Source organism: Temnothorax americanus, unplaced genomic scaffold, assembly GCF_048541705.1.
Source record: "Temnothorax americanus isolate GAGA-0224 unplaced genomic scaffold, ASM4854170v1 Scaffold92, whole genome shotgun sequence".
NCBI classification, from domain to species: Eukaryota; Metazoa; Arthropoda; class Insecta; order Hymenoptera; family Formicidae; genus Temnothorax; species Temnothorax americanus.
This window is the reverse complement of record NW_027509815.1, coordinates 199090-225946: the sequence shown is the minus strand read 5'-3', so window position 1 is coordinate 225946 and position 26857 is coordinate 199090. Positions and strand designations below refer to the sequence as shown.

The 26857-nt window shown below is 33.1% G+C and overlaps 5 protein-coding genes and 2 long non-coding RNA genes across 14 annotated transcripts in view; 3 read left to right on the top strand and 4 right to left on the bottom strand.

Annotated features, from left to right (window-relative positions):
- The window catches only part of LOC143908348 (uncharacterized), a 256163-nt gene extending 254553 nt beyond the window's left edge, over positions 1-1610 (bottom strand). Inside the window, exons 1-2 of one of the 4 annotated variants that reach the window (XR_013260109.1) lie at positions 777-1610; positions 456-556 (exon numbers count right to left, since the gene is read on the bottom strand). Coding sequence is in view for 1 of the 4 variants with exons in the window: in XM_077425979.1 (XP_077282105.1) it covers positions 306-556; positions 836-971 (387 nt within the window). In the remaining 3 variants the exon portion in view is untranslated. The other 3 variants (XR_013260108.1, XM_077425979.1, XR_013260110.1) reach the window with 3 other exon arrangements.
- Positions 1611-1760: 150 nt separating this feature from the next.
- Positions 1761-7486, top strand: LOC143908345 (uncharacterized). Of its 2 annotated transcripts, none has more exons than XM_077425970.1 (7): positions 1761-2396; positions 3214-3402; positions 3608-3676; positions 3774-3827; positions 3905-3967; positions 4236-4882; positions 7039-7486. In XM_077425970.1, the coding sequence occupies exons 1-7, from the start codon at positions 2296-2298 to the stop codon at positions 7062-7064; spliced, it is 1149 nt and encodes a 382-aa protein (XP_077282096.1). In that variant the 5' UTR covers positions 1761-2295; the 3' UTR covers positions 7065-7486. The 2 variants fall into 2 exon arrangements, with proteins under 2 accessions (XP_077282096.1, XP_077282097.1); XM_077425971.1 differs by having other exon boundaries at positions 2151-2396; positions 4236-4444; positions 7039-7479.
- An 850-nt stretch (positions 7487-8336) lies between these two features.
- On the top strand, positions 8337-10783 carry LOC143908344 (uncharacterized). Of its 3 annotated transcripts, none has more exons than XM_077425967.1 (7): positions 8339-8775; positions 8868-9132; positions 9330-9459; positions 9581-9790; positions 9859-10060; positions 10136-10410; positions 10494-10783. In XM_077425967.1, exons 2-7 carry the CDS (start codon positions 9013-9015, stop codon positions 10703-10705), a joined length of 1149 nt encoding a protein of 382 aa, XP_077282093.1. In that variant the 5' UTR covers positions 8339-8775; positions 8868-9012; the 3' UTR covers positions 10706-10783. The 3 variants fall into 3 exon arrangements, with proteins under 3 accessions (XP_077282094.1, XP_077282093.1, XP_077282095.1); XM_077425969.1 differs by having other exon boundaries at positions 8868-9026; positions 10494-10782; XM_077425968.1 differs by lacking the exon at positions 8868-9132 and having other exon boundaries at positions 8337-8775.
- Positions 10784-12464: 1681 nt separating this feature from the next.
- On the bottom strand, positions 12465-15373 carry LOC143908351 (uncharacterized). The gene is made up of 2 exons (XM_077425985.1): positions 14325-15373; positions 12465-14127 (listed from the first exon to the last, which is right to left on the bottom strand). The coding sequence occupies exons 1-2, from the start codon at positions 14437-14439 to the stop codon at positions 13916-13918; spliced, it is 327 nt and encodes a 108-aa protein (XP_077282111.1). The 5' UTR covers positions 14440-15373; the 3' UTR covers positions 12465-13915.
- Positions 12690-16558, top strand: LOC143908354 (uncharacterized). 2 transcript variants are annotated; one of them, XR_013260117.1, is made up of 2 exons: positions 12690-12808; positions 16453-16558. It is a non-coding gene; the product is annotated as an uncharacterized LOC143908354 (long non-coding RNA). The 2 variants fall into 2 exon arrangements; XR_013260118.1 differs by lacking the exon at positions 12690-12808 and adding an exon at positions 15764-16356.
- A 528-nt stretch (positions 16559-17086) lies between these two features.
- On the bottom strand, positions 17087-18934 carry LOC143908353 (uncharacterized). The gene is made up of 2 exons (XR_013260116.1): positions 18211-18934; positions 17087-18092 (listed from the first exon to the last, which is right to left on the bottom strand). It is a non-coding gene; the product is annotated as an uncharacterized LOC143908353 (long non-coding RNA).
- Positions 18935-20071: 1137 nt separating this feature from the next.
- LOC143908350 (gem-associated protein 6) lies at positions 20072-21994 on the bottom strand. The gene is made up of 2 exons (XM_077425984.1): positions 21707-21994; positions 20072-20450 (listed from the first exon to the last, which is right to left on the bottom strand). Exons 1-2 carry the CDS (start codon positions 21853-21855, stop codon positions 20117-20119), a joined length of 483 nt encoding a protein of 160 aa, XP_077282110.1. The 5' UTR covers positions 21856-21994; the 3' UTR covers positions 20072-20116.
- Between the last annotated feature and the right edge of the window lie 4863 nt (positions 21995-26857).

The following is a 26857-nucleotide window of genomic DNA, read 5'->3' as shown; positions in this document are numbered from 1 at the left end:
AGTAATTTTACAATTGAGCTGAACGTACGACTAGCATCGGAGCGCTCCATTGTTAGACTGACTGTTACGCGCGAGATCGATAGCTTTTCGGAGCATTGGGAATTTAGCAACCAATCGGTTCGCGAACAGTATTCCGCAGTATTTACGACAAATAAGCCGGGTCTAAGAATGTCACAGAGCGCTGCCAGAATATTAGGATCACGTGTACATCACCTCTCAGCTCACGTGTACTAGTGTCGAATGTTTGTGTGAGAAATTCATAAGCGCATTCCGTAACAGTCATAAAATTTATATCATTAACGAACCTGTGCAATGATGCGACCGCTCCCATCTTGTTTGATCCATTCACAAATAATATGCTGGTCTTCGAAATGCTTGTCACATATAACGTGCGTTGGCTTCAGTTTGACGATCCCGGGAATAGCTGCTACCCATTGTCTTAAGGAGGCTCTTACCTCGATCATAATATGACAGATCTTTATGAAATTAATATATGTTGTAAAGTGAACCACAACGGACCGATGCCCAAAACTTGAGCATAGGTTGACGATAAAAACTGTAAAAATATCAGTATTGAAATTCGCATTTTTAACACAGGGCATATGGTAAACACTAAAATTTTTACCGGAAGTGATGTATTTTCTTGGCAAGTTTGCGAGCCAGGTAAACAAAAAACTAAGGGATTGTAGTTAAAATAATAATCTTTCTAATGATAAGAAGAAAACTTGGTGTTGACGATTAGTTATAAAAGATATTGTAGTTTTAATATGACGTACGAGAGGTTAGGACGAATGATCTTCCGAGCGTCAAAATCGCGCGAAGTTTCTAACCTCACTTGCACATGTCTTTTCTCTGCGCTGTATGGTAGCGGCATAATTATTCTCTCGCGCATTGACAACCTTTATTTTCGCGAATTTTCCTTTCATTTTCCCTCTCAGCATTCTCACGTTATATCTTTCTTTTGGCTCCATCTCTTCATCGCATCATTCGCTACAACGCTACACGGCTACACCTCACTTAGCTGCAGACTGCTACAGACGACGTTGTGACACGCGCATGTTCTGCTCTTTAGCACTGACGTAGTCAACTGACTTATTGTATAAATTTTAATATTTACACTAATAGAACATATAACTTACTCTTACACTATGTAAAAATCATTATTTATTTTTTTATTTAATTTTCCGATAATTTTATAACCAATTATTAATGATAATTTTTCGGTTGCTACATTGATTAGAGCAGCCGGGTAAGAGCCTCCTTAATCGCTCGACATCTTTTGGCACGTGAAACACAGATCGATTAGATTTGTCGCCTCTATTGCCCATTTTGGATGTCGGTACAGCACACGGTTTTGTCATCGCCAAATAATTGATTGGTCTCCTCCGCAAAGCTATAGTAAATCTCGCCGTTTCTGCCGAGATCGGCGTCTTCGGCGATTACTCTGAGTATGCTGCGATGCAAAGGCGTGTCCTCTGTCACGGTGGTCTCGTACTTGATTTCGTGTCGAGAATCGTCACCACCACCGCGGCGTCCGCCTCGAGCGCAATCACTCTGTTTCTACCGTTGCGTTTGCTCGAGGTGGCACGCACTTTAAGCACATATCGGTCTTTGCGTTCGCGATTTAGCACGTCGACGTTGCTGGTTCGAATCCGAATCAGGAGGAAGCAAAAATCATTGACCGTGCGCTCCTCCGCTTTAAAGAACTTTTCGCGATCGCCGCTCACTATGCAAAACTTTACGTCGACATCACTGTCTGGTCACAGTATATACAGTAGCGCAACTCTCCTGATTTCTTGTTGTCTAAAATGGAGTGCGCATGCGCGAAATAAGTAAGCGCCCACTAACCCCATCTGAACGTCGTTCTCTGAACTTCTTTCTCAATTGCTCTTCCTTTCTCCGTTCTGCTTCGCTCCCTCTTAGAATTTAAATGGTCAGTTAAATAAATGCCTATCTGTATTGGAACAGAAATTTGGAGGGAATTAGCTCAATTAGTCACTGAATGCTATTGAGAGCTGTTAGAAGTGTTTGACAGACTCTGAATACGTTTATGTGATTAAAGTGAAAAGAGTTTACAAAGTATAAAGACAGTGAAAGAATAAAGTAAAGAAAAGTGAAGGAAAGTGATAAAAGTGAAATAAATGATAAAAGTGATAAAAGCGAAGGAAACATAAAAGAGAAATTTTTTTCTAAGGGAATAGTTAACCTATATAAATATTATATAAGTTTTCAATTCTCTTGGAAGCACTTTGATCTTATCTTTGTTTCAGGTGTTGCTGCATATAATAATTAAAAATGAATGCGATAAGAAAGCCAAGCTGTGCAGTACCAGAGTGCGTTAAGAAGTTTATTGATGTGCAACGACATTTTTTTAAATTTCCAAAGGAACAAGACAGGTATAACACATTGCTTTATATAATATTATTATTTTTTATATAAATTATATTGCTTCCTCATAGAAGAAGCTTTGTTTTTGTAAAAAAAAATTTTTTTTTTGTTTTTCTGAATGCGTTCAGAATGTTCTAAAACGTCGAAAAATTGCAGTTTTAAAAAATATCTGTATGCATGTATGTGTGTGTGTGTGTGTGTATGTATGTGTGTACGTGCCAAATTTACCGAAATTTCTTTAACTCCAGAACTAATCAACCAAATCTTAACGAATTATATATGAAATAGGGGTAGAAAAAACTGAAGAATATAATAGAATTAATAAAAATTGCTAATAATCAAGGGGTTCTTTTTTAATAAAATTTTGAATTTGCAGAAATGATTGTTTATGCTTTAATTTCCGCAAATTTGGAGATATCGATCTATTTCTAATTTTATTATATTTTTCAGTCTTTTCTACCCCTATTTCATATATAATTTGTTAAGATTTGGTTGATTAGTTCTGAAGTTATAGAAATTTTGGTAAATTTGCTCTAACTTCCGCAAATATTGAGATATCGGGCTTCTTGATAGTTTTTAAGTGTGCAAGTAGAACCCTTTGCTCACAAAGCTTCTTCTATGAGGAAGCCAAAAAAATAAATACTAATAATTATATATTAAATAAAATAAAAGTTTCCTCATATACATTAAATTTATACATTAAATGAAATAAGCTTCCTATATAATAATGAGGAAGCAATGTGCAAGTTTGTAATTTGCACCCATTTTTTTTAATTGTAATGTGTGCATTACTTTGTCATTGGTAAAATGGTACAACATTTACAGATGGCTGCAATGGGTACGAGCATGTAGAAGGCTGGATCTAGAACCTAAAGGTCCAGAATATGCCCACCAGAATTGTCGTTTGTGCCATTTGCATTTTGAAAACAAATGGTACAAAATTAATAAAGTTAGGGCTCGTCTTCACCCAGATGCTGTACCCACTATATTTTTTGGACCAGGTTTTCAACAACAGTGAGTTTTTACTAACAAATAATTATTAATTTTACATATTTTAATTTAATTAAATTAGTTTTGTTTCCATAAAAAGTATAAAATTGAATAATACTGGTATAAGGTGTATAAAAAATAATAGCAACAATATCTAACAATATTTACATTATTTTTTATGTATTATGTGAAAGTAACATATAAAAACAAAATAATTAAAATCTTTTAGGGACAACACAGCACCCGAACAAACAACACAACAAAATGAGGAAAATGTGGTTAAAGAGAAAGTAGATAGGTATGCTAAATATAAATGTTCTATTTGTTATAATATTATATTTTATAATAAATATTATATGATACATATATATATATATATTTTTTTTTTGTTGCAGAAATACATGTGCTGAGGCAACTGTTGCAGAAATGCAAGTGCAAGAAGATAATAGGTAATTTATATTAATAAGAGACTTGTTTACGTTTATTAACAATAATGGCTAAAAGAAAAAAAATTGTATATTTTCAGCAAAGCAGAAACTTCACAAACAATCGTCCCAATTATTGTCAGTGACGTAGAAATAACTCAACCGTAAGTTTTTCTTTACTAATTTACAGTTAAACATGTATTTTTATTTTCTTTATTTGTTACGTAATAAAAGTTTTCTTATAAAATATAATTGTCAGGATATATGTAATTTATTTATTAACACTTTATATTTAAATTTTTTTTAACTTTAGATTTTATTTAATATTATTTTGCTGTTTTTGTCTCTTACAGCAAAATAGTTACATAATTACATATATCATATTTAAAAATAATCTTTGTGCTATGATCTAACGTTTGGAATATATTATAGGAGCACATCCACTATCAAGAAGCCTGCAGTTACGACTAAATCGTCTGATGATAGCCCGAGAAAAAGGAAATTGCGAGAGAAGTTCCAAAAATTAAAGGCGCAAAATAAAGTAATGCGTGAAACAATCCGACGGCTTCGTATGGAAAACAAGAAGAAAGCTACAAAAGTTGAAGAAGAAAACGAATTCGATCAACTAATAAAATTAGGCCGTAAGTTATTACCGGAAAAATTTAATAGATTATTAGCGGCACAAGTCGACGCACAATTAAAATGTAAACGTGGCAGAAGATATGATCTCGAATTTAAGAAATTTGCTTTATCATTATTTTTTTTAAGTCCACAAATGTACCGGGAATTGAAAGATTCAATTGCATTGCCTTCTGTACGTTCTCTACAATTATTTACGCAAAAATGGAATATTGAGCCTGGTATAAATGATAAAATTTTTGAAGCACTTAAATTAAAATTGAATACGTTGCCTCTTGTAGAACGTCATTGCATAATATGTGCCGACGAAATGAGTTTAAAAGCTCATTTATTTTATAATATATCACGGGATGAAATAATTGGTTTCGAAGACATTGGTGATAAAAAATCATCTAAACCTGCAAGAAGCGCTTTAGTTATTATGGCACGTAGTATTGCAGGTAATTGGAAGGTGCCTATTGTTTTTTGTTTTGTAGAAACTACATGCCATATGAACTTTTTAAAAAATCTGATATTTAATACAATAATTAAATTAAGAAATACAGGTGCTATGGTGCATGCATTGGTTACGGACATGGGTTCTAATTTTATACAACTGTCCCGTGATTTAGGAATATCTACACAAAATTCAACTTTTTCAGTTAACGGAGAAAATTTAGTTTACATTTTTGACACTCCACATTTAATAAAAGCAACCCGAAATAATTTGTTAAAACATAATTTTGAATTTAATAATAAAGTAGCTTCGTGGGATCATATTAGACAGTTTTATATGCAAGACGTCAAACAATGGATAAGAGCAGCTCCTAAATTATCAAAAATTCATATGGACCCAAATAACTTTATGAGAATGAAAGTTAAATATGCCGTACAAGTACTTAGTAACCATGTATGTGCAGGAATGTGTACACAGATGTCTGTCGGTCTTCTTCCGACTAAAGTCGTTGGAACTATAGATTTAATTGATCATTTTGATAAGTTGTTCGATATGTTAAATTCGTCCGCCGTAAATAATCCTAAAGAACATGGAAAAGTTTTTACCGGAAGTGAAAAACAAATGCAGTTTTTGCAAGAAATGTCAGATCTTATAAAAAGTATTAAAGTAGTTATTAATAATAATAATGGTAAATATGTAAAAGTTAAATGCTTTGAATGCTGGCAGATAACAATTAATAGCATCATTCAGCTTTGGGAAACATTAAAAAATCATAATTTTCCATATCTCCGAACACGTAGATTGAATCAAGATTGTGTCGAAAATTTTTTTGGTTCTGTTCGGAAACAAGGCGGTAATTGTCTTAATCCGACACCTATACAATTTAAGCGCGCCTTTAAAAAACTTTTTAGTACAACATTATTAAAACATTCAGATACGCAAAATTGTGCTTCTGATAATGATGATATGTTAAACCTTATTGGAACGTTAGATAATAACAAAGAGTCCACTGTTTCGGAATTTACTGCTTCATCATCGGCGCATAACATTTTAAATATTCCGACTCATGAATATCGTTCAATGGATCTGCCAGAAGAAAACGCATTTAAATATGTTTGCGGATTTTTAATTAAAAGATGTACAGCAATACATTCTTGTGATATATGTACAAAATATATGAATGATAATATGGCTGTCTTAGATAATACAACATTATATTGTTCTTTTCGAGCCTATGAAAACGAAGAAGGAAATTTGTTTGGGAAATTAAACATACCAAGTAATGACTTTTGTTATTATATTCATAAATTAGAAGAAGTATTTGTAAAAAATTTTGAGAAGAAATTGTTTCCAAAAAAATATTGGCAATTATTTATTCCAATTAACACAAAATATAACTTTTGAACCGCCATGTCCAAATTTCCCTACTTCATTTTTAATAAAATTATATCTTCGTATGCGTATATATTACACATTATCGCTGCATAATAAATCGTGCAAACGGGTTACCACAAAAAATAGGAAACTTTTAAACGTTTCCCATTTATAAATTTTCTTCTTATAATGTTTAATTGTCATGTTGAGTTATGCGTTACGGGCATATTTTAATTATTGAGGCTACTGTTTTATTGATTCTTATTCTTATAATGGATTGTGATATATTACTTGCCCAGTATTGTGTGTTCATTTATTGCATGTTTTGTTTGCTTGCAAATAACATTATATATAACTTTGCGTGTTTCTTTATTGCATTTTGTTTATTTTCAAATTATATTGTCTAACTTATATTGTATTTAATAATGTATTGATTGTATTGTTGCATTTTACATTTTAGTTTTAATTAATGGCAACATGTATGTGCAATTTTTTCAGTTGCGTTAATATTGATATTGTGTTTTGATATTATGCGTTCATATTGTGCGTTGAAATTATGCGTTACTATATATGTATTAATAAGTGTGCATTAATAGACTTTTATACATTACGTTACTTATTAAATTTTATATTGTGTATGTTATATAAATTAATGTATTCATGTGTGTTAAATATATATATATGTATGTATATATATATGTATGTGCGATGGTGCATGTGTATTTGTAAAGGCATGAATACTGTTAGTGATACATTAAATTAATTAATTTTTTTTTTTTTTTTAAGTTCTTACATGCCTCAAGGATGAATAATCAAAAGGTTATACGAATGAAAAACTTGGAGAAGAAATGGAGCTTATTAATATTACATTTTATAGATTCCTTGTTTATATTTTAAGTATTTTTTGTTCTACATTATTGTACGGTAATTATTGTAGCTTGCACTTTTATTGCATTTTTCTTTTTTTGGGTTGTATCGAGGTGGATCGAGTAGCTGAGATACAGATCAATGAAAGAATTGTTCAATAAAGTGTATTTAATGTATTTTTTTGTTCTGTTTCTCTGGTCTGTGTTGAGGTGGATCGAGTAGCTGAAGCATGGAGCAGTGAATAAATTAAAAGAAAAAAGACTACAATTTGGTACTACATAATATGTAATTTCTTATGTATTGTAATAAAGATACAATTTTATTTTATATAAAAAATGTAGTTTCTTTATTATATTTATTAATAAAACATGTACTTTTAATATATTGCAGTTATATTTATTACGGGTATATTCTTTTCGTATAGATATACTCCCTTACAGAAATTTAATACTGTAAGTGATTATTTGGCTAGTGATTAATTACTCATTTTGAGTATTAAAAGTACTGTTTTTAATGATTTTAATACTCAAAATAAGTAATTAATTACTAGCCAAATAATCACTTACAGTATTAAATTTCTATATATAAGGGCTTAAAATTATTTTAAAATGTAATATTAACATATCATCGTTGTATTAAAATTAAAATTTCATTTATCGCATTTTAAATTAAGCATAAATATATATCTCATTTTTATTTTGGATGCATAATTAAAAATCATTTATTTATTTCATTTAATGTAATAAAACTATTTTATATTAAATATTTTATAATTATAATTGTTTTCTTATAAGTATAATGTATAAAATATTATATTTTGCTTTTCGGTTGTTCAATATATGTTATATAACATTATATTTTCTAGTAATTTACCTCAATACATTTATATTATTCAATCTGCACAATCACATTTATATAATTTTATTTTTTCTCATTTATGAATTTTTTATGAATTTTTTTCTTATTTTTAATACATAATAAATATTTATTTTCATTATTTTCATTAAATTCAGATTAATTTCATGTAAAAGTGGAGTGAGAGCGGAGAAAGGAAGAGCAATTGAGAAAGAAGTTCTGAGAAAGGCGTTGGGCGCGTTCAGCAAAAGCGCTCAGTAGCATAGCACATGATTGGCTCTTATACTTTTAGACCCAACGAATCAGCGTAGCGTGTCGATAAGACGACACTCAACAGTTGTGTCTGCTGTACGTGGCCGTTTAGTTGGTATTAGTGGGCGCTTACTTATTTCGCGCATGCGCACTCCATTTTAGACAACACTAACTTCAAAGGCGCCGACAGAGAGTTGCGCTACTGTATATACTGTGGTCTGGTGGACGCGAGCTATTGGTTCCGACTTTGAGTCGTTGAGTCAAGAAATAGACCAGGGTCTAAATGCGAGTCGGCCGATCCAGTCAGTCGGCGCCTCGTTGTGATTGGCTAGATGTGAGTCGGCAGTCGGGATCGGCAGTCGGGTCGGCCTTCGCAGTCGGTAGTCTGATACGGGCTTTATGCCGTTCGTCGGGCACAACGTACGTCTTGCCGATGGAATTCTCGGGAATGGAGACAATGCACTTTACGTAGCTACGACAATCACTACAGTCTGACTGTGACCGTGATAATCATAAAGCTTGATTTGTTGCATGGTGGAAGAAAACAAGGTGAGTCTAGTCAGGCGATCAATTTTCGTTCGCTTTGCGCCTCACCAAATCCGCCATCTTGTTTCACAAACACATGCTTGATCGTGTATAAGGGTGCTGTCCCATGGACGTCGGAATTATCGGAAAACGGAATCGGAAAGGTGGGATGGTGGGGAGCTAACCAATCAGAATGATTCCGTTGCGTGTCTTCACATCTGGGTTCCCCATGGCGATCATTTTTCGGAACGGAATTCGTGCATGTGCATGTGCATGTACGTAATTCAAATATCTGGCGGTCACTGGTGGTTAAAGAGTGGTGATAAGTTGTATTTATATATTTATTTTGATCGGAAAAAGGGGAATATGATGTCATCTGCTGTAAGTATTGTAATTATGAGATATGTATGTTAAGTTATATTATATTAGGTTATAATGTTGATATATATTGACGGTTTATTAGCATACATTTCTAGCCCAACATACATATACAATATGCTTATAGTGGTTTCAATTTGTTAAAGACAATATATAATAAAAATACATTATATTTTGTAATGTCATTTATTTATTATTAGATAGCAAAATGTGGTTACTGCGGATGGTTGCTGAAAATGGATAATATTTTGAAACATTCTTGTTTTGGTCTTTTCGACGCTACATGTCAGGTTTTTAGCGTGGATGAAGCTGGAAAAATTGTTATGACAGGTATGAAAGATTTTGTATGTAGTATTTATGTAGTATTATATATAGTATTTTTACGCAATGTACGAAACAGTACGAAATTTTCGTTACGATCAATAAGTGAGTTTTCATTCTTATTGTTTAGATATCAATTTGATGGAGACAACAGGAGATGAAAGCCTAAATGATGTAACAGAGAATGAAAATAATGCTTTAGAACCACAAGAAGTAGATGAAGAGCTGATAAGTATAGTTCAACAACGACCAGCCTTGTATGATCCTCGTCTACCACTTCAAGAAAGAACTAAGTTAAAGAAAAAAGATCTATGGCAGGAAGTCAGCAATTGTCTAGGAGGTAAACTTATGATTCAACATTATCATTACATTCTTTTTATAAACATGTTTTTTAAATTAATATTTTAGGAGCATATTCACCCATTGACGCCGAAAAAAAATGGCAATATTTAAGAGATTGTTATACAAAAGCTAGGAGGAATTTTAAGAAAATACAGAGCATTGAAAAAAGAAGTGGTGCTGCAGGTACTTCTGTAAATAAAAGAAATAAGCCATCTTTTCGCTATTACGATGCAATGAATTTTCTTAATGATACATTAGAATATAAAGAGTAAGTTATATTGAAGTTATATCGTGTTAAATGACATGTCGAATAACAACTAAATTTATTTTTAATTTTTTTCAGAACATGTACATCTTTAAGATTTCCAAACAGGAAAGACACAGCTCAAGTAACGAATAACCTTTTTGCTCCTTCACCTTCCTTTTCAAATTCACCTATGAATAACAGCAACGATTGCACAGATTCAGAAAACAGGCCACCTTCAACGGCTCCTTTACCTTCCTTTTCAAATTCACCTATGAATAACAGCAACGATTGCACAGATTCAGAAAACAGGCCACCTTCAACGCCATCACCGAGTATCTCTGAATTGTCTGTAGCGACTTCAGCTTTACGAAGTTCGTGTTTGAAATAGATATACACACACATTAATATGAGGATATTAGAGTTTTTAATAATTTAATCTACCGTTTGGTTTCAGAAAGACAACATTCAAGTAACATCGACGAAGTAGATAGAGCTTTTTTACAGACCTTAAACACAAATGTTCAACCCAATCCTATTGATGGATTCATGTTACGACTGGCAGAAGGAATGCGTCGACTTCCCTACAGGGAAAGATCACAGTTAGAGTTGGAGTTCTTAATAAAACTGCGTGAAACGGAGGAAAGATTGGGACTATTAAATAATTAATAAGATATCTGTTATATCGTATATTATACTAGTTTTACAAAAAAATTTTGTATATAGACATTATAAAATAATATATAAATTAATTTTTAAAAATCATTGTGTAATGCCTTCTCCCATTGTTGTTCTATGGCTCCAGCAGTACAAAAAAATTCTTTGAATGCATCTCGAATGTTCACTGCACTTTGAATTACATTATTTCTTTCTGTATTATTATCAAAACAATGTAATGCTTGGAAAGCACTATTATATACATTTACATGATCTGAAAGTGATAAAGACATATATTGTTTTTTTTCAGCGGAAACTGCGAGATCTTTTTGCATTAGAAAATTATGCAGACAAACTGTTGCTTTTACTATTGCAATTGCATTGTTTACATTTGTCGACAGAGGTCGTCGAAAAATTCTCCAACGTGCCGTAAAAATGCCAAAAGCACATTCCACAATTCTACGAGCTCGGCTAAGTCGATAGTTGAATACTTTCTGTCGTAAATTTAAATCGTTGGCACGTGGATAAGGTCGCATCATAAATGATGTTAAGGCGAAAGCTTCATCACCCACTAAAACGAACGGCAATTGTGAACCATTTTCTACAATTGATCTCGGCGGAGGTAAGTTACATGTATTATTGATGAGATGATGTCCAATTTTATTTTCCGCAAAAATGCCTCCGCCACTTCTTCTACCTTCAGCTCCAATATCTACTGCTGTAAAACAATAATTTGCATCTGCGATTGCTAGGAGAACAATGCTATGGGTACCCTTGTAATTAAAATAAGTTGAACCACTGTGAGGTGGAGCCTAAAACAACACCAAAATTATATTTTTTTAATAAAAATAAAAAATTATTTTTATTATTAAATCAGAGTAAGAATAAAAAATTAATTAAATTACGTACCACTATTGCCATATGCCTTCCATCTATCGCTCCAATGCAGTTAGGAAAATACCATTGTGTTTCAAATTCGTTGGCCTTTTCTCTCCAAAAATCTTCAGTGATTTCGGGAAAAACTTTCTCTTTTAATATGTTCCATATAGCTTCACAAGTTTCTGATATAATTTTTGAAACCGTATTCAATCCTACTCGAAAAGCAAACGAAATTGATGACATATTATCTCCAGATGCTAGATACCGTAGGCATATTTCCAGACGTGTAGAAGCGGGTATTGGAGATCTCACTACATGTTGCTTTTCGATCTTCGGCCCGATGAGACGTAATAATTCATGAAATGTTGATATATCCATACGAAGATATTCAATATACTTTTCCATATCAATATATTGCATTTCTCTTATTAAATTATTACTTGCTCCCTGCAAGCGCCTTCGATCTTCGTTAAATATTAGACGTACCCAAAATCGTCGTTGGTTCTTCTGCTTGTCTCTTCTTTTCATTATTCTATAAATACCGAAAGCTTTCAGCAACTGTCTTCTTCGAAACTCTCTTTGCCAAGATAATTGTGGAGTATTTTGCCACTCCATTATCATTTTCATAAGAAATAATTTTGCTGTTTTTGCTTTCATTTTTTTATTTCTATAAAATAAAACATACTTATAAACAAAATATAATGTATTTTTATTATATATTGTCTTTAACAAATTGAAACCACTATAAGCATATTGTATATGTATGTTGGGCTAGAAATGTATGCTAGACCGTCAATATATATCAACATTATAACCTAATATAACATAACTTAACATACATATCTCATAATTACAATACTTACAGCAGATGACATCATATTCCCCTTTTTCCGATCAAAATAAATATATAAATACAACTTATCACCACTCTTTAACCACCAGTGACCGCCAGATATTTGAATTACGTACATGCACATGCACATGCACGAATTCCGTTCCGAAAAATGATCGCCATGGGGAACCCAGATGTGAAGACACGCAACGGAATCATTCTGATTGGTTAGCTCCCCACCATCCCACCTTTCCGATTCCGTTTTCCGATAATTCCGACGTCCATGGGACAGCACCCTAAGTGTTGTATACAAGCTATTGACAGCTGTGATCTGAGAATTGTCAAAACTTCTAAAAAGGTGTATTTATTTATTCAGATAGTTTCTTCGGTGATTTTTTCGACAGGTAATTTCATTTTTAATTTGTTATTTTGATATAGAAGTTTGGCACGGTAAAAAACTTCTCGAATACAGTACTGGGTATTTATTTAGAATAGCTACTGCACCTCAAATATCGATGAAATTAGGCTTAATCGATTCGTTTTTGCATAAAACGAAAGAATCTGGCAGAAAAATGCGGCGGTCTGCCCTGCGAAGCGAGATATTTAGCGTTAAAGTTGACGACTCTCAGGTTATGAAACCTGTCATACCGACGCGATGTAGCGACTGTGGTAGCGACAGAAACATGCCCCGCGGCCACATGCGCATGCTCCGTGGCCACATGTGTAGCGACATACCTTAACGCGCTCAACTTCAGATCGTTATTTACAACCTCCAAATCAACTTATTATTTACAATGTCGTATTCAGTCGAGCAAATAAATAGTAATCCATGGCTCGCGGTACAAGATGTTGTTGGCGATGCTAAGACATGGCCCAAATTTATTCGCAAGATGTTTTGGGACAAAAATTTCAAGGATCACAATAGAATGATCATTGTAAATTTTGCAATTTTAAATCACATTTCCGAAGATTTTTTGCATGATATTTTAAGTTTCACATTGAAAAATGCATACACAGAGGAGAGGAAGCGGAATATTAAGGATAGATTCCGTTATTTAAATCACGAGGTAATTGTTTTGATTTTAATTGATAACTATATTTTCAAATAAGTATTATTGTGTTTTTTATACTTTGTAGGAATTCGGGCAAATTCGACGCAGCAATGTATATAGCTACAGCGTTTATTTGCAGGAAATGTTAGATCTAAATTTCAATCCAATTAATAAATAATAAAAATTAATGTATACTTCTCTGAAGTTTGTGGTTTCGGTAAAAACACTTTAATACAAAGTAATGTATTTCAAATATAAAATTATCATTTATTTAAATAAAAAAAATATAAATATAAAATATCTAATATATATATATAACACATGGTATTTTGTAATGCAACAAATATTAAAATATGTCAGATTTCGCAACGCGGTGTATCGAACATTAATTGTAGGAATTGCGGATGTTGCAACACAGTTTCTTGTTGTTCCGATGTCGAAACGTGTCTCCAAATTTATTTACTCTGTTTGCTCGGCCTCGACAGTAGACAATGGAGGATACATCTGGGCGATAACGTCGAAGAAGATTTTTATTCTCTCAGCCCTAGGATGAGCGTGTTTGAATAGAAATTCGAATAAATATCCCTCGACATGGTGCGATCGAGTTCCGTACTTTGGAATATTTGCTCGAACTTCTCTCCAAACACGCTCGATATGCTGAGTATGGGCGCCTGTAAATTAAGATATATTTATTTTAACATATAGGTACTTGTAGCCTAGTACAGTAATTTAGAGTGAAACAAAATGTACTTGTTTCACTCTAACTTACTGCACTAGGATGCACTAGTTCAGCAGTACAGCGACAAAAAACAGACCATATATATTCATATCGTTAACGTTTTATACCACAAGGTTTCCCGTTACTTACCAGTATCTGGATCGACGAAGTTGTAAGTGTGATTGACTGTCAGATGTTGGAAGCCCTCATTGTTAAGACAATTATAGGATTTCCAACAATCTGAAACAATCGTTGTTCCTGGCATGATCCACTCTTTAATGCATGCCAGGAGCGTTTCTTCCGTTCGATTCTCTACTGGCACAATAAAAATTTTCTTCGACTCTCGCTCGTATCCTCCAAATATCCAATTGCCTTTCAAAAGGCGACCACGGTTGTATTTACGATGGCCGATTTTTGCCTCGTCGATTTCAACGGTGCGTCCTGGACCTCCAAGTTTCTCGCTGCACTTATCGGCCCAGTACGCACAGACCTGTAAATATCAAAAATAATAATAATATATGTAGATATATAAAATTAGTGCACAATATTAAAATATATTACCTCGCGACAAAAACTGAACCAGTCGACAACCGTGGTGGAAGAAATGCCAAGTTCTTCCTCGAGGTCTTCCTGTCGAGGAGGGCGTAGCATTAGGAAACTCGCTATAATCTTACAAATTGTAGCGAGTTCCAAATTGCTATTCCCAAACCAAGTGCCTACTTTGGCACTTTTAAAAAAATTACATGCCTTGGAGACACGTTTCTTTTTTGAGGACATTGCTGCGGAATATCTTCTTTGACATCGAAACAACAATGTCCGTTTATCAATAGTTAATTCCACACCACAATTCCCACAATTAATTTTCGATGGCAACACACCGTGTTGAATTAGAAAATTTACTAATTCTTCTTTATTCGCCATTAATTGTATGAATTCGAAAAACAGCATTTTATCGAAATAATTACTTTTATCGCGATTCTTATAGGACGGTTGCACGCAGTGCATACGACACATAACAATCATAATAGTGGCGCGCTTCACTTGTTTAAAATTTCGCGAGCTACATTCCGTCGGTATGACAGATTTCATAACATGTCAAGTCGTCAAATATGTACTTTTCGTATACCAACTATTCTCTGCTTTACAAATTATTTCTGCTACAGATATTATGCGTCAAAGTTAACGAAACAGAAATAATTTGTTAAAGCAGAAAATAGTTGGTATATGAAAAGTACATATTTATATACCAACTATTCATTGTACATATAAATATGTACTTTTTATACCCCAACTATTCTCTGCTTTAACAAATTATTTAACAAATTAAAGCAGAGAATAGTTGGTATATGAAAAGTACATATTTATATACCAACTATTTATTGTACATATAAATATGTACTTTTTATACCCCAACTATTCTCTGCTTTAACAAATTATTTAACAAATAGTTTGTTAAAGCAGAGAATAGTTCGTATATAAAAAGTACATATTTATATACCAACTATTCATTGTACATATAAATATGTACTTTTTATACCCCAACTATTCTCTGCTTTAACAAATTATTTAACAAATAGTTTGTTAAAGCAGAGAATAGTTGGTATATGAAAAGTACATATTTATATACCAACTATTCATTGTACATATAAATATGTACTTTTTATACCCCAACTATTCTCTGCTTTAACAAATTATTTAACAAATAGTTTGTTAAAGCAGAGAATAGTTGGTATATGAAAAGTACATATTTATATACCAACTATTCATTGTACATATAAATATGTACTTTTTATACCCCAACTATTCTCTGCTTTAACAAATTATTTAACAAATAGTTTGTTAAAGCAGAGAATAGTTCGTATATAAAAAGTACATATTTATATTTATGCATTATAAGTATGCATACGTTTCAAATTCGCGCACTTTTGCATGCGCGTGCGGACACGGAGCATGCGCATGTGGCCACAGAGCTGACAGAGCATGCGCATGTGGCCGCGGGGCATGTTCATGTCGCTACCACAGTCGCTACATCTCGTCGGTATGACAGGTTTCATAACCTGAGAGTCGTCAACTTTAACGTTAAATATCTCGCTTCATTGGGCAGACCGCCGCATTTTTCTGCCAGATTCTTTCGTTTCATGCAAAAACGAATCGATTAAGCCTAATTTCATCGATATTTGAGGTGCAGTAGCTATTCTAAATAAATACCCAGTACTGAACGAACATCAGTGCGAAGAGATTAGGAAACCTAACCTGTCAATAAAATATCATTTTCCAGATTTCCAGATTTATTTTCCACCAATCATGGTCTACTGCGCTATTAAAGGGTGTAAGAATGATTCGAAAAAAACGAAAAATTTCAGCTGTGGAAAAATAAGTTATTTTCGTTTTCCCAAAAATCAACTTTGGAAAGAATGCATGCTCAACTTTATTATAAGAATCCTTTCTTTTTCTTTATTTTTGTTTTGATGCAGTTGCTTTTGAAAAAAATTAGTTATTCCTTTTTAATTGTTTATTATTTCTTTATTTCTTTCCACTTGTTTATGCAAGAAAATGTATTTTATTTATTCTATTATTTTGAATATCGGCTGGTTTCCCGGCAGTAATGGCTGACCTGGTGGCAGCTTTCTATTGGTCAATGGCATCACGCTGCTCCTTGACTCACCTTGTTTTCTTCCACCATGATTTGTTGGTTATGTTTGTCGGCATTACTCGTTCGTAACGACCCTCGTGGTGGTAAAACGAATTAAAAGTTGCCTCAATAAGGGACCTACCCCCACCACTGAAAATTGAGCGAGTTTCCAGACCTGTATGTAAGACCGTGACACAGTATATACAGTACCGCAACTCTCTGTCGGCACCTTTGATGTTAGTGTTGGCCAAAATGGAGTGCGCATGCGCGAAATAAAGCAGTATTCTGTCTCACTTCTCTCTTCGTCATCTCTCTCTTTCCTACTCGTTTAGTCCATTGAGGTTAATTTAACGCAGTTGGCGCGAGATACAACCGTGTCTGTTAGTTTCAATCAAAATTATGCAGAATTATTGTTAACAATGTACAATGTCATGCAATGCGCGCGTAAAAAAAATGAAAGAAATTAAAAAATATTAAAAAATATTACATATATAATAGATGAATCCGTTAATGATGCAAAATAATGATATATATAAAATACTAATATATGAAATATTATACTAATATAATAACAGTGTATGTTATATAAATATAAATAAATATATATATATATATATAATATATGATAAATCAGGAATAAATGTAAAATAAGTATATAACATATATAATATATAGAATAATTTTCTCGCATAAAAGTATACACACAAAAAAATTATGTAAACATTTTAACGTAATATAACACTTTTTAGATTAAATGTATACATTTATATATTTTTATAAAATATGTCACATTTTACAATATATTATTTATTAAATATATTATACATTTTGTGTGTGTGTGTGTGTGTGTGTGTGTGTGTGTGTGTGTGTGTGTGTGTGTGTGTGTGTGTGTGTGTAGTAATAAACTCAATTTTTTAATGATACAATAATATGTGGTCAATATATATTGATAAAATTTTTACATTTTATTTTATAACATATATGTAGATAAATTTTTACAAATAATGAATATATATTATTGGAAACTTTACTGATAATGCTAAGCTATTGCACAAAAGAAATTGCATTAATAATATTAAAAACTTATTAATATTAAAAACTAAATATATGTATAATTCGCGCATTGTAATACTAATAATACATAAACTTCTTCAGCTTCTTGAGTTATGTGTTAATTTAAATTTAATTTTTCTAATATTTTTATAATAAATGCAAAAATAGCTTACATATTATTGTTTTCATATTCCATTGATACTACATCTGTTGATACTGTAGAAACTGTAGTACTGCAGTAAAATAATATGTTTTTAATTATTTTATATTACTATCAAAAATATTTTCAAGTATCAAAACTAGATTTTTCCAAATAAAGAGTAATTAAAACTAATATAAATGAAAACTTACTTATTACTGGTAAACTCTAAACATCTTGTTGGTACAGCATCTGGATGAAGGCGAGCTCGACTTTTGACGATTTTATACTGATTTCCTTCAAAATGTACATGGCACAATCGACAATTGCGGTGAGCATACTCGGGGCCTTTTGGTATTAAATTCAATCTTCTGCATGCTTGAACCCATGCTAACCACCTGTGTGTCAGAATAATTAATTAAATTACGCAAATAATGAAATAATGATGTAAACAATTATTAAAATAATATTGTACCTATTATGTTTTTTTTGGAAAAAGGAAGTATCGTTGTTTATAAATAAAATTTATACAGGTTAACTTTCCTTTCTATACTTCCAATACACAAATCACTTCACAATCACTTCACAAATCTCTTCACAATCACACACTTTACAATAACACAATTTACACAATTTTTTTCCGACTTTTATCAAGTCACTCTATAGCTGTCTATAGCACTTTAACGCCTTAGGCATTTAAATGTGCCTCTAAATCCGTTAGAAAAGGAAAGACAGTAAGAAGAAAAGAGACAGAAATAGTGCTTTATTTCGCGCATGCGCAATCCGTTTTGGCCAACACGAAATCAGAGGAGTTGCGCTACTGTATATACTGTGACCGTGATCCTGGCTGAGGTAATATTTTTCGCAATAAATTCTTTACAGTTTTTTAAAATAATTAATTCGCGCCGATTTAATTTCAGTGGGGAAAGCAAGGGATTAATGTTTAATGTTCCAACGATAGCTGTGTTTCAAGTCCTACAAATAATCAGCGCGCAGTTTATCAAGTTGGAATAGATGTATATGTATATTATATACATTGTAATTCGTTACTTTTGTAACTATTAATTTCTTTACTTGCGCACCACGTACTGCGCCTGACTCGTATAGCTGTTTATTAATTTGTTGACATTTTCACGAGTTAAAATTTTACATGATTCACACATTTTTATTTCTTATAAGCGAACTTCACCTTAAAGTGAGCGCAACAAAATGGGTGGCCTCCTGATTAATTCAACCGCCAATGCTACCGCCATTATGCGCAATGCTTCACCTGTCTACTTACACCATGGAGCTACGAATTTGAGTATTTTAGACGCACAGTTCGCGATATTCGCCAGCCCCGCTTCGAAGAGAAAAGATACGTAATAGATGTGTACATACATACAACCCGAACGTTTCCGAACAGCGTGAGCCTCGGCCACACGGCCTCGGCGGGTGCACCCGGGTAAAGTTTTCGAACGTAGCCTTAGAATCGAAAGAGAATTTGTTTCGATTTCAGGAAACACTTTCGCCGGAATATTCTGGTCGAGTGCGAGCTCGCGCGCGGAGGCCCGGGATTTTATTCCCAGCGAACTTCAAAATTTTCTCGAATCCTCCGGACCCCCGGTAACGAGTCGAAAAATCCGCTGAGTCAATCAGCTGTCGACATCCCGCGAAATCCGTATAATTTGACGAATGTCAACAGCTCAGCTGATCTCGAGGTCGGCAACCGATAAGCTGTTTTGGTATACCGCCCGCTCGCTTTGCCCCGAGTGTTTGCCTCGCCCACCGAGGCCCCGAGACAAAGGAGCGAGTCGAGTCGGTATAAGCAAAAACTGCTATTTCTGCCCTTCTCGTGTTCCGGGAAATATATGATTATTTCTGCGAACGGATCTATTCTTAGTTTTATAACTTTTAATTTAGACAACTTTAAATTGAAAAGCAGAATTTAACAGAAATTATTTAGAAGATAATTTTAATTCGCTGTATTATTCGCTGGATTAATTAAACTGCGCCGGTTTTAGGTTCAATCGCGAACACCATTTTAAAAAATATATACATATTTTTTTTAGGATAAATCATGGTATTCTTGGATTATAATTTTGTTTTAATTCTGTTAATTTTATTCAACTTTTACATTTATTTGCGTAAAATACTCTGTAATTTATTAAGAATAATACTATTAGTACAAGTACAATTTTCGGGATAATATGGGGGTTCAATCGAGACAGTATCTTCTATCAATAAAATACCATCCTCTTCTTTAACTGGAAATCGATTGTCCAATAATAATTGCATAACAATATTCTTTCTTTTAGTAACCATCACATGTGAAAGATTTGCAGGTGATAATGAAAACAATTCCGGCACAAGCATTTCGGCTTCCGATGTTACTTCGACATTTTTTATCGCATGACTGAATATTATTTTAAGACGATATTGTGTAGACGTTTTTGACTGTAGAACCACAATGCTGTAAAATAATATATCGTTATTTGCATTTAAATAATTAAAATTGACAATCTCAAATATAAAAAGTCATTAAATAGAACTTAATTAATGTAAGAAATATATAATACAACCTATTGCTTGTAATGGTAGAATAAATGTATTATATATTGTTCATAAAAAACAGTATATCAAGAAAGAGTTGAATTACAGAAGTTCATTGAAAAAGCATTACAATATCTCATGCCAATATATGTGTTCCCTGTCAAAATCTCTGACTTGAATATCCTAGCCAAACCTATCGAGATTTTGAAAGTATCTGCTATAAATATTATCAATAGAATTTTATCAGTAGAAATGTAACAGAATCCACTAACAGAATATAATGGCAGATTGACTGCAAACTGAACAAAATCTGTCATTTTGCAATCATATAATTTAAATAATATATTTCATTTGCATGTTTACAAAATGACATTCTGTTCGGTTTTTGCCAACAATTCGCTGTCAGATTATATCGGTTTTGCCGACAAAAAAACGAGTTTAATGCGGACACAGATGATATCAAATCTGTTGTAATATGTGAGCAACTATACTGCCAATCTATTGTCATATTGCAGGCAATTTGCTTATTAAGTACAGCTCTCTTGCACGTCTACATGGCATCTTTAATAACAATTGACCAAGTATGATGAACAAGCTTTAACAATCCGCTTTATTTAGAACAGAATAAGAAGGGAAGGAAGAAGAATACAAGAAACGTTGCAAGTTCCATTTATCCTAGAAAAATCAAAGGCGTAACTCGAGTCTTTCTTAGTATTTTTTTTATAAACAATAATGTATCTATAATAAAATCTGTAAAACTTCTCCAAAATATAAAATTTTTAAAAACTAATACCTTTTTTAAAGTATAAGTTAATCATGAATATAAATAAAGATTCGAGAAGATACAATTTTATATAAATGTAAAGAAAAATAAAGCTCATATTTTTTATATAAACAACACATTCAGTTCATAATAAAATCCAGATTTCAAAGATTATGCTTTTCAGGCAAATAAAATATAAAAAAGAGAATTGTCCTAACAGACATAAATACGTTCCATTTTTATCATCAAAAGTAAAAATACAACTCTTTGGCTAAATTTTTGGTTTTATTATGTTTATTTTTACAAGTTTATATCTGTAAAATTAACTTTAGAATTAAAAATCTGTGATATCTTAGAATTTTATTACATGTATTATAGATTACTAATAAAATAATTTCAATAGCTTTTCTAACCTTTCTGATACCGGATCAACCGTGTAAACAACACCACAGTGAATATTTTCGTCCTTCATCATTATCTTAATTTTCTTTCCAACGTAACTCTCGAATAAGATTGGGTCGTTTTTGAATACTTGATGTGAAAAATTTAAATCTTTTTGCATACTAATATTCACAGAGGTCTTCTTGTTCAAATTATGGCACCTGCCTCTTTTCAGATCAATACGGTATTTAAATCTTAAGAGAGTAGAGAGTGCTTAGTATTCTAAAACTTCGTTACGTGCAATGGCCTTTAAAGTATAATAGCCATAGACATAGTATATCTAGACTAGAGTCCTAAATAATAAGAGAAGTGCATCCGGCGGCTCGCTTGCTGATTGGCTGACTGCGGCCATCAATCACAACGGAGGGTGCTTTCCAGCAAGGAACACAGGGCTGCGTTCCAAAATTCACTTTAGTTAACCATAACTTATTTACTGCTTTAAAATTATTCTGGTAAAAAATCCTTGCAAAAATATAAATGTGTCCACAATGGTCAAGTTTTGCGTTCCAACAAACACTCATACACAGTGTTCGAGTGTGTCGCACATACTACGTTTACGCGAGCGTTACTTCTGTAGTAACTTACGATAATTCCTTCGCGTAAACGGGATTTTTTTCGCGTAAACGAGATATTGTAGTAACTTACGATAATTTACTCCGCGTAAACGGGTAAATTATCGTAAGTTAATTATGCTGCGTTCCCACTATACGCGTCGCGCGTCGCGTCACGACGCCGCGTCATGAGTTATCCAATCAAAATGTTTTATTTTATGACGTCATTTCCGACGCAAGATCTTGTCGGAAATGACGTCGTAAAATGAAACGTTTTGATTGGATAACTCTTGACGCGGCGTCGTAACGCGACGCGCGACGCGTATAGTGGGAACGCAGCATTATTAGATGTCGGATCGTCGTACGTCCAGAGAAAAGAATGAGAGTGGTCATGCCCGCGTTTTAGGTGGTCCCCGTCCACGAGCGCCTCTATGTGCACAAAACGTGCACATTGAACTACGTAGCCATGTCCACGAAAATTTCTGATGGGTAACGCGTTATGTGCACGCTCTATTGGTTCTGATCCGTGCTATGTGCACGATCTTTTGGTTCTGTTCCGTGATATGTCCAAAGCGTCGGTAATGCATGATAATGCATGACACTTACCCGTAAAGCGGGTAGCGCACACTTCTGCATAACGCATAATACGTAAGCATAAGAAAATTGATTGGTCTATTTTCTTATGCTTGCACATTATGCGTTATGCAGAAGTGAGTGCTCCCCGCTTAATACTATACTACTATACCCGTAAAACATAATCCGCACAAAATTACCTTTTTTAAAAAAAGGTAAAAAAAGGCGCCAAGTACACGTATAGTAGTGTATATGTTGTTACCTAAAAAAAAAGAAAGTGGTAGTATTATACCTCGAAAAAACCTAAGTAATAAGTGGTAGATCTTTATATCTCGAAAAATCTCGAAAAAATCTAAGCAGTAGTATCTTTATTTCCGAAAAATTATAACCCAAGTGATACACGTCACAAAATTATGTTATTTTATCAAAAAGAAGAGTCGCGTTTCAAGTGATCTATTACAATTACAAAAAAGAAACGATATCTCTTTAAATTAGAGCGCCAATTACAGAGAGAACATGTATATTGCCTCAAAAAATAATTGTTGCACTACTTTGAAAAATCTTTACATTGTGTCAATTAGAAAAAAATGTATGATAACAATTTTATAAGATTAAAAAATTTTATTTAAATTTAACAAGGGAATACAAGATATTTAAATACAAAGTTTACATGTATATTTTTTAATGGTCACAAAGAATTACAGAGGTAACAGTACAAAATACAAATATTTTATTAAAATATTTAATCCAACGAGGGAATACAATTTGTATTTAAATATAAAGTTTATATATGTATTTTTCAATAGAATAAAAAATTTAATCACAAAGAATTACAAAGGTAACAGTACAAAATAAAAATATTTTATTAAAATACATAAATTTTTCTTGTAAAAAAACTTGGCGCTGTTAGACCTCGAAATTTTAAATAAATAAATAAATTTATTCTATACTTAATTATAAGCCGCATTATCCGCCGTCCGCGTCGTCACGCACACCCATATCATTCACTCCCACATCCACGCTGATAATCATTTAATATTACTCCCATCGCATTCTTCTCTGAATTATTTTTATTTACTGTTGTCCTTATTTATTTAAAATTTCGAGGTCTAACAGCGCCAAGTTTTTTTACAAGAAAAATTTATGTATTTTAATAAAATATTTTTATTTTGTACTGTTACCTTTGTAATTCTTTGTGATTAAATCTTTTATTCTATTGAAAAATACATATATAAACTTTATATTTAAATACAAATTGTATTCCCTCGTTGGATTAAATATTTTAATAAAATATTTGTATTTTGTACTGTTACCTCTGTAATTCTTTGTGACCATTAAAAAATATACATGTAAACTTTGTATTTAAATATCTTGTATTCCCTTGTTAAATTTAAATAAAATTTTTTAATCTTATAAAATTGTTATCATACATTCTTTTCTAATTGACACAATGTAAAGATTTTTCAAAGTAGTGCAACAATTATTTTTTGAGGCAATATACATGTTCTCTCTGTAATTGGCGCTCTAATTTAAAGAGATATCATTTCTTTTTTGTAATTGTAATAGATCACTTGAAACGCGACTCTTCTTTTTGATAAAATAACATAATTTTGTGACGTGTATCACTTGGGTTATAATTTTTCGAAAATAAAGATACTACTGCTTAGATTTTTTCGAGATTTTTCGAGATATAAAGATCTACCACTTGTTACTTAGGTTTTTTCGAGGTATAATACTACCACTTTCTTTTTTTTTTAGGTAACAACATATACACTACTATACGTGTACTTGGCGTCTTTTTTTACCTTTTTTTAAAAAAGGTAATTTTGTGCGGATATCACGCCTTTTTGTAGTATATTACGCATTTTATAAACAGTATGTATAGGGTAAAGCTATTTGGAGGTATAATACTACCACTTTGTTTTTTTTTCGAGGTAACAACATAACAGGGTAACAACATAATACATATACACTACTATGCGTGTACTTGGCGCTCTTTTTTACCTTTTTTTTAAAAAGGTAATTTTGTACGGATATCACGCTTTTTTGTAGTGTTACGCATCTTAATCTTATAAACAATATATCTTATAATCTTATAAACAGTATATAATACAAGGTATGAAGCTAAAATTGTTACGGACTATTATTTCTAAAGAAAACAACAATTTAATATTTTGCTTAGTTTTTTTTAAATAATAATCTGTAACCCTTTTAGTTGTACACCTTGTATATATTTTTCAATTTAAACATAAAACATAATCTCAATAAAGCATGATTAATGTTAATAAGTCGTTAACTGTAAAATTCTTTATTTATTTTTATTTGCGTGTCTTACTGAATGTTGTTCGCAACTGTATATGTACCGATATCTTCAGGTATCGATATTTTTGATAATTATTTTTACGTCAAACATAATTTTAATTCATCCAATTTTTATTATGTCTAGACATAATTTTACTTTAGCGATTTTTATTATGTCATGACATAATTCTAATTCTGCCGCTAGGGAAATTTTAAGTCGATTCTTATGAATCAAGCTTGAATTCAATGTCTAGGTGTCCCAGGTTGCCGATGACGAGGTCCACATAGTGCGCTCTATAGTTTTCGGTGTCCAGGTGTATTAATACCTTGAATTCGATGGCCACGTGTTCCAAATTGCCGATGACGAGGTCCACATAGTGCGCTTCGTAGTTTTCGGTGTCTACATGTATTAATACCTCGAATTTGATATCTACGTGTCCTACATTGGGTGCGTTCAGCCGATACTCCGCTAGCCTAGCAATCGTGAGCAGACGCTCGTTTTCGCTCGTTTACTCTCTTTTGACCTAATGGATTAAAAGGAGAGGAAACGAGCGAAAACGAGCGACTGCTCACAATTGCTAGGCTAGCGGAGTATCGGCTGAACGCACCCATTCAGATTTAAAGTTATTAATACACCTAGACACCAAAAACTATGAAGCGCACTATGTGGACCTCGTCATCGGCAACCTGGAACACGTAGACATCGAATTCGAGATATTATTACACCTAGACACCAAAAACTACAGAGCGCGCTATCTGGACCTCGTCATCAGCAACCTGGGACACTTAGACATAAATTTCAAGGTATTAATACACGTAGACACCGAAAACTACGGAGCGCACTATGTGGACCTCGTCATCGGCAACCTGGGACACCTAAACATCGAATTCAAGGTATTAATACACGTAGACACCGAAAATTACGGAGCTCACTATCTAGACATCGTCATCGGCAACCTGGAACACTTAGACATCGCATTCAACGTATTATTACACCTGGACACCGAAAACTACGAAGCGCACTATGTAGACCTCGTCATCGGCAACCAGGGACACCTAGACATCGAATTCAACGTACGATTACATCTGGACACCAAAAATTATGAAGCGCACTATCTGGATCCCGTCATCGGCAACCTGGGATACGTGGACATCGAATCCAAGGTATTAATACACGTAGACACCGAAAACTACGGAGCGCACTATGTGGACCTTGTCATCGGCAACCTGGGACACCTATACATCGAATTCAACATACGATTACACCTGGACACCGAAAACTATGAAACGCACTATCTGGATCTCGTCATCGGCAACCTAGGACACGTGAACATCGAATTCGAGGTATTATTACACCTAGACACCGAAAACTACGGAGCGCGATATCTGAAACTCGTCATCAGCAACCTGGGAAACCTAAACATCGAATTCAAGGTATAAATACACGTAGACACCGAAAACTACGGAACTCACTATCTAGACATCAGCAACCTGGGAAACCTAAACATCGAATTCAAGGTATAAATACACGTAGACACCGAAAACTACGGAACTCACTATCTAGACATCATCATCGGCAACCTGGGACACCTAGACATCGAATTCAACGTACGATTACACCTGGACACCGAAAACTATGAAGCGCACTATCTGGATCCCGTCATCGGCAACCTGGGACACGTGGACATCGAATTCAAG